Here is an 11,081-nt window from a genome sequence, read left to right as displayed (position 1 = left end):
AGCAGTTAGAAGAAATCTTCAGGTACAATATAAGGGCGTATAACTCAAAATTTTCTTTCACATCAATGGGTGTAAAGGTGGATAAAGAATTGGCCAATATGACTTCTAGAGTTTACACTTTTTTTGCGCACGGAACACTCTGTCATAATATCGATTAGTTAATTTCGAGGGATGGAAAATCGAGGTATTTACAATTGTGTTTTTATGATGGTGAAGCTAAAATATCATAGAGATCCTCCTGGAAGAATGTTGATAGAAGAATCATTCAAAAACTAACACGTATTCTTGCTTCGAATCTGTACATTAGAATATTTAAACATCTTTTTGATCTAGGACCACTTGATAATTATAGAGTGACTTTGAATGCATCGGTGGAACTTGACCAAAGGGTGTACAATAAGCCGACCACATCTGAGGTGTGAATATTAACATTTATCTTTATTCTTTTTAAAATAAAATGTGTCATATTTATTATTATACATATCATATTAATCACCCTATTGAACTACACCTTTGCATAGGTTGCTGGTATTTGGGTTGAAGGAAATGACAACATCACTGCATATAAAAGAATTATTATTGTCTATGGGAGGTCAAACTATAGTACTGAAATTCAACCTCACTTTGGTTGTTATGATCCTTTGTCGTATCCTTTATTCTTTCCCAATGGTGAGTCTGGATGACATCCTAAAATACCAAGATATGGGTCGTCATGGATGAAATTCATAGTGACAATGAAGACAATGATGAAGGTTTAGAAGGCACTCCTTTAACATTCTTTTACATATTTAAAAGATGTAACATATATTGCCTTAAATATATGGATATTAAATTTATATTTTTCACATAAATTATGATATCACATAATCTCCTTCAAAAAAAGGCAGAAATACTGTAAGTATGCGGGAGTACTATTGTTACAAGTTCAGATACGGTCGAATGATAATGTGATTTTGAAGGGAGGGAGATTGTTCTAGCAGTTTGCAATATATACCTATATAAAGATTGATACTACCCGTTTGGTTTTTGTTGAAAAGAACCAAACCAAAACTAGAGCCGATTTATATCAGTGTGTTTTTGATTGCTTCAATGCCGGTGAGGCTTAACCAAGTAGGGTTGGACAAAGAGTTGTGTTACTTGTAAGTTTCATTGGAGGTCCACGTGACATGAAACAAAGATTTCTGGATGCCATGGCTTTAGTTCAAGATGATGGGAGGCCTGATATATTTCTTACAATGACGTGCAACCCAAAATGGAAAGAAATCGATGATGAGTTATTGCCTAGACAGTCAGCTCAAGATCAACCAGACCTTGTTACAAGAGTTTTTCATGCTAAGTTAGAGGATCTCAAGTTACTGTTGTTACAGAGACATATAATTGATGTGGTGGGGTCATATGTGTATGTGATAGAGTTTCAAAAGGGTGGATTGCCACATGCACATTTCCTCTTAATAATGACACCTAGATATAAGATGAGTAATCCAAACGATTATGACAAACAGGTATGTGTGGAAATTCCAGACCCGATAAGGTTTCCTGAAATGCATGATCTTATCAAAAGTCACATGATGTACAGTCCTTATGGTATCTTACGAGAAAAAAGTCCATGTATGCAGGTTGTGCCAAAAATATGTCGTTTCAGATATCCTAGGCTATTAAATGAAAAGTCATCACAAGGAGAGGACTCATATCCATTATATAGAAGGATAAATAATGGAATTGAGGTGACTGTAAGAAATACAACATTGGATAACAGATGGGTGGCTCCATACAACCCAAAGTTGTTAATGATGTTTAATTGTCATATCAACGTTGAGGTTTGTTCAATTATAAAGTTTGTGAAGTACCTCTTCAAATATGTTTATAAGGGTCATGACAAACAAGTTATCCATATTGATAATGATCAAGAAAATATTGTTATTAATGAGATACGAAAGTTTCAAGACGCACGTTATGTATCCCCTCCTAAGTCATTATGGTGAGTTTTTAGATTTCCTTTTTCACAAATCCACCCTTGTGTGATGGCCTTGCAAATACATCTCCCAAATCAACAATTGGTTAGGCTCAAAGACGGTGACAGAATGGAATACATTGTTGATAGGGAGAAAGGAAAAAAATTCAATGTTGATGACATTTTTCGAGAAGAATAAAGAAGATTCCAATGCGAGAAAATATTTAAATAAGGATTTTCCCAAACATTTTACATGGAATTGGAGCAAACATTATTGGAGGACCAGGTTACATAAATCAATGGTTGGTCGACTTGTTTATGCTAATCCAACTGAAGGAGAGATATACTACCTACGCCTGCTTTTATGTCATATTACTGGGCCTACCTGCTTTGAAGATTTATACACAGCCAATGGTGTATTACACCCTACATTTCGAAAAGCATCTCTTGAAAGAGGTTTGATAGAGACAGATGATAATTTATCACAATGTCTTGTAGAGGCTTACTTATTTCAATTTCCCAGCGCACTTAGAAGGTTATTTGCGACGATGCTGACTTTTTAGGAACCAGGAAATGTTCGCAAGTCATGGGATGACCACTATGATTATCTTTCTGAAGATTATAGGAATCAATATGGATGCCCTGAACGAGTGCAAAATACGGTCCTCATCGACATTAGAGTCTTCCTATAATCTACGAGTACAAATCTTAGTGATTACGACCTTCCAAATGTCAGTGCACACATCGATTTACAATCAAGATGCTCTCATGAGGTGGAAGAAGAATACTCTATAAATATGGAATATAAATACTTACATGCACGATAATCTCTCAATCCAGACCAAAAGTTTGCATATGATGAGATAATGAGGCATGTGGATGAAAATATTCAGAGTGTGTTCTTCATAGAAGGTCCCAGTGGAACTGGAAAGGCATTTTTGTACAAAGCTTGTTGGCCAATATTCGTGCTCGTGGTCTTATTGCACTTGCAACTGCCACGTCAGGTGTTGCGGCTAACAACATGCCAGGAGGGAGAACAACTCGTTCACGATTTGGAATTCCCCTCAATCTTGATAATAACTCGATGTGCAAGATCACTAAACAAAGCGGGAAGGCTCAACTACTTCCCGAGGCAAAGATAATCTTATGGGATGAAGCAACAATGGCTAAGAGGCAGCCGGTAGAAGCAGTTGATCGGATAATGAAAGACATCACAAATGAGAAGCTCCTTTTCGGTGGAAAGATAATGGTTATGGGAGGTGACTTTAGACAATTGTTGTCGGTTGTGAGACGTGGCACTCGAGCATAAATTGTGGACTGTAGCTTAAAAATGTGACCTCTATGGGCTTCAGTTAAAAGACTTCGATTAAATATCAACATGAGAGAGGTAAGTAACCCATGGTTTTCTGATTTTTTATTACGAGTCGGTGATGGAAAGGAGGATACATTGGACGAGTCCTTTATTCGTATACCTGATAACATGTCCATTCCATACACTAATAAAACTAATTCAGTGGACGCTCTGATTGATGCAATATTTCCTTCTTTACAATCCAACAATGCCTATTCAAAATTTATCATTTCGAGGGAGATATTGTCAACTAAAAATGAAAGTGTTGATGAGATTAATAATAAGTTGATCGAACGATTTTCTGGCGAGCAAAAAGTTTACTACAATTTTGATGAAGCAGAAGATGACAAAAATAACTTATATCCTATGGAATATTTAAACTCGCTAAATATTAGTGATATACCCCCTCATTATCTTCGGTTAAAAACTGGGTACCCAGTAATAATTTTGCGAAATATCGATCCCTCAAATGGGTTATGTAATGGCACCAGATTGATATGTCAAGCTTTCCAAAAAAATGTCATTGATGCAGAGATAGTTGTTGGTCAACACGCTGGAAAAAAGTGTTTTTACCAAGAATTCCTCTATGTCCGTATGACGATGAGATGTTCCTTTTCAAACTAAAGAGAAAGCAATTTCTAGTTCAGCTTAGTTTCTCTATGATAATCAATAAAGCTTAAGGACAAACAATTCTAAATGTAGGTGTTTATCTACCATAATTGATATTCTTACATGGCCAACTTTATGTGACGTTGTCCAGAGGAATATCACGTGTCAATACCAAGGTATTGGTAAAGCTAGAAAAAACTTTTGATAACGATGGAATCTACACACCAAACGTTGTGTACAAAGAAGTTTTATATGATTAACAAGGTACAATCAACAACTTATTATTTTACAATTTCTTCAAATATGTGTCTTAGATGCTCATTTGATGTTTAATGGAGGGCTAGAAGATGAAGTAACATGATTGCAGATTGGTGTAGTTTATATATTTGACATGTTATAAATTTACAAAACTATATGATTGCATATTGTTGTTATTTATATATTGTAAAATCAAGTATGAACTATTACATGAAATTCCAAATGTATACTCAACTTATGTCGTATTGTATGACTATGTACCTAGCAAGAAACTATCCGTTGAAATGAACTATTCGACACAAAATAGTCTACCAAAAGGCCGAAATGAATAGCTCATATCTAAAGGACACTAATCATCACATTAAAACTATCTTCCGAAAGAAACTCTTTGCTGCCCGACGCTTAGCGTGGGTAAATGGCTAGTATAGATTAAATATATATTACATTCTCTCTCTCTCTCTCTCTCTCTCTCTATATATATATATATATATATATATATATATATATATATATATATATATATATATATATATATATATATATATCAAATGGGAATTTTTCATACACTTAATCTAGTATGTTTAATCTATTATGTTTCTTTGTTGTTCAAATTGAGAAAGTATGCAATAATTAGAAAGAAATTAACATGGAAAATTGAACAATGACATCCTATTATTGTATGTGTATTCTTTAAAAGAGTTGAAAAAAAAACAAAAGAATAATAATAATAATAATAATAATAATAATAATAATAATAATAATAGGAGCAATAATAATAATAATAATAATAATAATAATAATAATAATAAAGAATGAACACTAATCAAAAGTAAAAATACTTTCCAACTATTTACAAATAGGTTCATAGAGAGTAGTTTTAAGCCTTTTTTTATCTATATTATCCATCGTTCAATCATAAAGTTTTCAATACACCCGAGAATAAAAGTTCTAACTTTCTTATCGAGATCAAAACCAAGCCATTGGATAACCAACCCATAGTCATTCAAACCTTTTAAGTCAATTTAGTATTTCATATGAAACCAAACATTTAAAACTTTACATAACTTCTCCTCGATCTTTATCAAGCCAATTGCTACCCTTAAGTATGCTTGTCGGAACCCATATTTGGGACTACCTGATACTTGCTACTAGACCATGATATAGCCGGTTGCCACTTAGAGGTGAGCAAATTTCCCGTTGTAGGTTTTGAAGCCAACAAATTACAACATATATGGACTATTTGATATTCGTTTTATACCATGATATGGTCGGTTGTTGCTTAAAGGTGAGCAAAGTTCTCATAGCAGGTTCTGAAGCCAACAAGTCACAACATATGTGGGACTACATGATATTCACTATTGAACCATGATATGGTCGGTTGACGTTTAGATGAGCAAGATAGGTCGGTTATCACCATAAAATACAAAGTGAACACCCACAAAATATCGTATTAGAGATCATTTTTTATGAATAATTTCATTATACTAATGAATATATACATGATACAATTGGACTAAAACATGATAAATGGACTACACTAGGCTATACAAACTAATGTACACTAATAACTTCTTTTGTGAAATGGAATCAAGATATATCAACGAGTGTTTGATAAATTTTTATTATTTTAATTAATTAGAAAAATATCCTAATGTATCATTGGAATATCTCAATTTAATATATATAAAATTATTTTATATTACATACTTCTAGCTAACTTAATTTTAGAATATATCAATGATTTTAAGCTTCTAACACCTACTTTTTATAATCTATTTTTATAATCTATTTGTTAATAAATAGAGGTGTAGATTTAAATTATTAAATTTTTTTTGGTAAACTAAAACCTTTAACTTTTAAATTAATAAGCAATTATGTTGCAATAGCGCAATTATATTGTAATAGCTCTGAAACTAATTATCCATAGGGATGTCAAAAAGTCCTGTGGGACCCCGATCCCGTGGGAGCCCCGCCCCTTATGGGGGCATTTGTCGAAAAAAATCGGGGATGGGGCGGGGGCGGGGGCAAGGTTAACCCCCGTTTTAATTTCGGGGGCGGGGGTTGGTAGTCCCATCCCGAAACCCCCGTGGGGACCTCGTTAACAAATTATATAAATCAACATATATTAATTATATAAATATAATAAACAATAAGACAATTTTTAAGTACAAAAATTCAACAAAAAACATGTTTTTAAGTTGTTTAATATGTAAAATTATGTTATAAATATATATTTGTTACCCAAAAAATAGTTTCTTTTAGCCCAAACAAGAACTTATTTTAGCCCAAATAAGTTAGCCCAAAATCAATCGGGGGTGGGGACGGGGGTCAGAAGGGGAATTCGGGGACGGTGGCGGGGGTGGAAAGGATGGAGATTTCGGGGACGGGGGCGGGGGCGGGGGAACGGGAAAATTTTGGGGGCGGGGGATGCAATCCCTGTCCCGTTTTCCCCCGTTGACATCCCTAATTATCCACACTTAACATTTGAATAACGCATATTGATCTAGATAGGAGGCTTAAATGGGTCTTTGCCGATCAAAGAGGTGCGTGAGCTCAGTAGTAGTTTGAGTGGGGCGATGGTCTCTTGATTTCATTAGGTGAAATGGATTCCTATTAAGATTAATTCCTTCGTTTGGCACCTATTTAAAAATAGAATCTCAGTTTTTCTGAACTTGGCTTCGAGAGGGATTAATATCTCTTCTGGTTTGTGCCCGTTAGGTCCATGGATGAAAGTGTTGATCACATTTTCTTTTCTTGTAGGTTTTCGAGTATATTATGTCACTAGCTTGTGAAGTAGTCTTCATTTTTCATTGCTCCTCCTTCTTCTCGTTCGGACTTGCAAGATATGATCAATTCTGTGAACATGGGAAGAAATAGACACAATCTTGTTTTGTCTCTTGCCTACACCACTATCTGGTTTATTTGGAAAGCGCATAATAGAGTTGTTTCCAGAAACGAACAACGAACGGTCATTATCATACTGGATGACATTTGTGTGAACTAGTGGCGGAGACATGGTCAAAGTAAAGGGGTATCCCCAAAAAACCGCATAATATAAAATAAGAAAAAAAAAATCAAAATCGCAATTTCGTTAGACAGAAATTTCAACTTCCATAACAAAGTTACGTATTAAAGTTCACATCTTCACTCTTTCATTTTACAAAAACGAGTAATTACATTTTCAGTCTGAACATTCTCTAGTGCTTCATTTTCTCCGCTACAAATCAAAGCATTATTCATAAAATCATCACCTACTTTATTACACAAATTGGTCTTTAAGAACTTCATTGCATAGAAACACCATTCAATAGTTGCGGTTGTGATAGACAAAACCATAGTTAATTTTAATAATCTATAAACCAAAGAAAAATAGAGGTTTTGCTTCCTAGTTTCCACTAACAAACGAGAGAGGTCTGTATTTCCCTCAATTTGAAAAATCTCTCATCATGGAGCAAAGAATGATAATAGATATCAAGTTGCCCATTAAGTTGCACCCTTTCTGAATCGTCAAAGAAGTCAACTTTTCATTTTTTGGAGCATTTTCTAAAGTAACATTAAAAATCTTCTCAATATTTTCTTTAATCAAATACAAGAATTCAATGAAAGTAATTTATTTTTAGACTTTTCTGACTCATCATGTTCACAAAATGGTAATACAATTTTCAATAAAAATCTACAATTACGAATTGTAGTATGTAATCAGAGTCGACCCTAAGGGCAGGGCAAACTGGACGATCGCCCCCGGCCTCACCAGATCTCAGAGCCCCTAATTACGATAAATATATATATTTATATAATATTTTTGATATTATAATTATAAAATGTGCAATTAAATATTAAAAGCATTCATAGTTGGGGTGGTTAAAGCGACAAAGGCTTTTTCCTATTTCAGGAGAAACCTGCGTTCTAAACTTGTAGCGGTTTTTTACAAAAGGAATTTTTTTTTTATATTTCACCTTTTTTTCTATATCTTATTCGTCCAAATACGCCTTCCCACTTCCCAGTACACCTTCGTCATCATTTTCACTTCCCCATTAGGTCTCTTATCACCACCAATGAATCAGTATCACTAACCCTATACGACTTCTAATTTTATATCGTAATCGCTATCATTAACCCTAAATGACTTCTTAATTTCTTTCTCTGTAGCTTTGTACCTCTATTTGACTTATTCTCCCTATTCAGTTCTCAATCTAATAAGACTTAAAACTCAAACAAAATCAAAATTGCAAATAAGAATCGTCCATCCATAACTATTTTTCTCGCTATTCTCTATTGTTTCATGATTTGTTAATCAAATTCCACTTTTCAAGTTTATAAACACATGACCACAATCCGAGTAATCTACTGTATGTTTGATGTCGTGTCTATTAAAAAGGTTTGGAGATATTTAATCCTGTTAAGACCGGCTACAATTGTAACAAACGGAATTTATCAGGTATAGTATTGCTTTTATTCAATTTATAATTGTTAAAATAATGAGATTTTGGAGCGGAGCGTACGCTGGGCATAGAGGGTGTACGCACGACGTACGCCCGTGAGGCGCAGATCGGGGGACTCCCATGCCTACGCTGAGCGTAGGGTGACCGGATGCAAACCCTAAATTTTAGGGTTTGCACCTTATTTAAACAACTTATAATCTTCCAAACCCTTATCCTCTTAGCCTCCCTTGCCCTCTCAGTGCCCAACTCGAACCCCAACCCTATTGTTTGTATTTTGGAGCTTACTTTGAGCATTTTGGTGTTGTTTTAGTGATTTTGAACAGATAGAAGTTTGAAGAAGGAGCAAGGACTTGAAGAGAGCTTGTGGATCTAGGGGATTAGCAGCATTTCTAACTTATTTGAGGCATCAAGCTTCAAACTTGACCATTGCATGCTTAGTTGTAGTGTTGGGGTGTTTTATGAGTTATTTTGACTCCATTGTTGAGGTTTCTTGTGTCTTGGTAGTTCCAGACCATAAGAGTTGTCCTTTTGAGAAGACAATTTAAATTTGGGCCTTTCATGTTATGGTGTTGGGCCTTAGGCATTGGCCTAATTAGATCATGGGTAAAATGGTCATTTTACCCTAAGAAGGATTAATAGTTTTTGATTATGTGTTATTGTGGTAATGATAGCTCGAGGAGTCGTTGGGGCTACCGTTAGAGATTTCTTACCGTGAGATTCTTTATTCAGCTTTACGAGATGAGTTACCTTCCCGTATGATTAGGTCGAAGGCACCAATGCCGTCCCACTAGTAGTTATCGTAGTAGAGATGATTGTCTTTGTGATAATTGACTGGCTCGACACTATCTGTTATGTTTTATGTGCTTACTTGTTACGATATTATGTGGTAGTGGTAGGGGTGAAATACACCCAGTATCCGGTTGAAATAGACCGAAGGGGAGGCCAACACCTAGATATGCTCGACAGTATCCGGTTGAAATAGACCGAAGGGGAGGCTAGCACCTAGATATGCTCGACAGTATCTTGTAGAATTAGACAGAAGGGGAGGACAACACCCAGATATGCTCGGCAGTATCTGATTAACCGAAGGGAAGGCCAACACCCAAATATGCTTGGCAATGTATTTGTTATATGGTATATGGTATGACGGGGGAACTCACTAAGCTTTATGCTTACAGTTTTCAGTTTTGGTTTCAGGTACCTCTTTTTCGAAGGAAAATGAGCCATCATGATTGCAGCGCATCACACCATGGTCTCTGCACACATGAGATATTCGGGAGTCATACTCTGATGTTGTTTTACTATGACATGTTTTGATTTGTGACATATTGGGTTTTGACATGGATGATATTATGAATGTTTTTGAATTACTAGTTTTGTAATTCCTGAATTAAAAATGAAATTTTTGATCTTGAATTTTGGGATGTTACAAGTTGGTATCAGATCCTTGGTTTGAGGGATTCGGATACACCTTCGGGGGTGTCTGGACTCAAATCGAAGGTTTGAGAGATTTTTACAAGAAAAATAATTAAAATAAATAAATAAATAAGGGTTTTAAATGAAGAACAATGTGTGTGATATGTGCAATCGGTCGAGCTCAAGTAAGTTTTCCCCAAGATACCATATATGTTATGTTATAATATGAAGTATGAAATGTGAACTGCATGCTACATTAAGGTTAAGGATCTAGGAAGGATGCCTTGTATGCCTGATGTATATGCTTGTTGAACTGCATGCTAGATTAGGGATAAGGATCTAGGATGGATGCCTTGTATGCCTACTATATGTGCTTGCTGAACTGCATGTTAGTACTGATTAGTCAAGTGATATGATGGCTTTTTTTGATATGCTTGGTTTAGGCTACTCAATGTTTGAATGCTTCTTGCTTTGTGCTTTTAGGAGTCCTAGTTATCTTTAATTAACTAATAAACGAATACATTAAGTTACATATTACGAGGACTAAATAATTTCAGAAGGTTAGGTCTAACCCTATTTTGCAGCTCTTGTTTGAGTCCAACCATTGTAGGGTAGGACCTCTCATTCGAAGAATTATATGGTCTTAGTAATATGTAATGGTATTCGGAAGCTAGTTAGGGAGAGGTAACAGGGACTTCTTGTGCAGCTGATGGCAGAGAGTGGGTCGGAGATTACCATAGGGAAAGCCTAGGAAGAGATTAGTGACATGAGTATATTAATTGTGAATCGTATAAATGGATGGAGGCGGCTTTGGTAAACCAAGTCAAATAAAGGGGAAAGTACGGATAAATGTGGAAGGTAGTATGGGCCCGTATTACTGAAAGAAGAGGATCCATACTTGACTCTTGGGGAGCTGCGGGGAACCAAGAGCGAAAGAGTGTGAAACCTCTCGATGTATGTATGACCCTGAAGATTGTGCGTTTTTGTTTCAGAATGGTGGTGACACGCCACATAGTAGGAGGCTCAAGATCTGGGTCTGGTTTGGGTACGAGTT

At 35.4% G+C, this 11,081-nt stretch overlaps 1 protein-coding gene across 1 annotated transcript; it reads left to right on the top strand.

Moving 5' to 3' along the window:
* Positions 1–1,166: 1,166 nt before the first annotated feature.
* Positions 1,167–1,982, top strand: LOC145003711 (uncharacterized). The gene has a single exon (XM_078962639.1). It carries the CDS (start codon positions 1,167–1,169, stop codon positions 1,980–1,982), a length of 816 nt encoding a protein of 271 aa, XP_078818765.1.
* The last annotated feature ends 9,099 nt before the right edge of the window (positions 1,983–11,081 follow it).

The sequence above is a fragment of the Lactuca saligna genome, chromosome 1 (assembly GCF_052625555.1).
Source record: "Lactuca saligna cultivar CGN05327 chromosome 1, ASM5262555v1, whole genome shotgun sequence".
In the NCBI taxonomy this organism is placed as follows: domain Eukaryota; kingdom Viridiplantae; phylum Streptophyta; class Magnoliopsida; order Asterales; family Asteraceae; genus Lactuca; species Lactuca saligna.
Note: the sequence above shows the minus strand (reverse complement) of the source record. Positions and strands in the feature narration are given on the sequence as shown.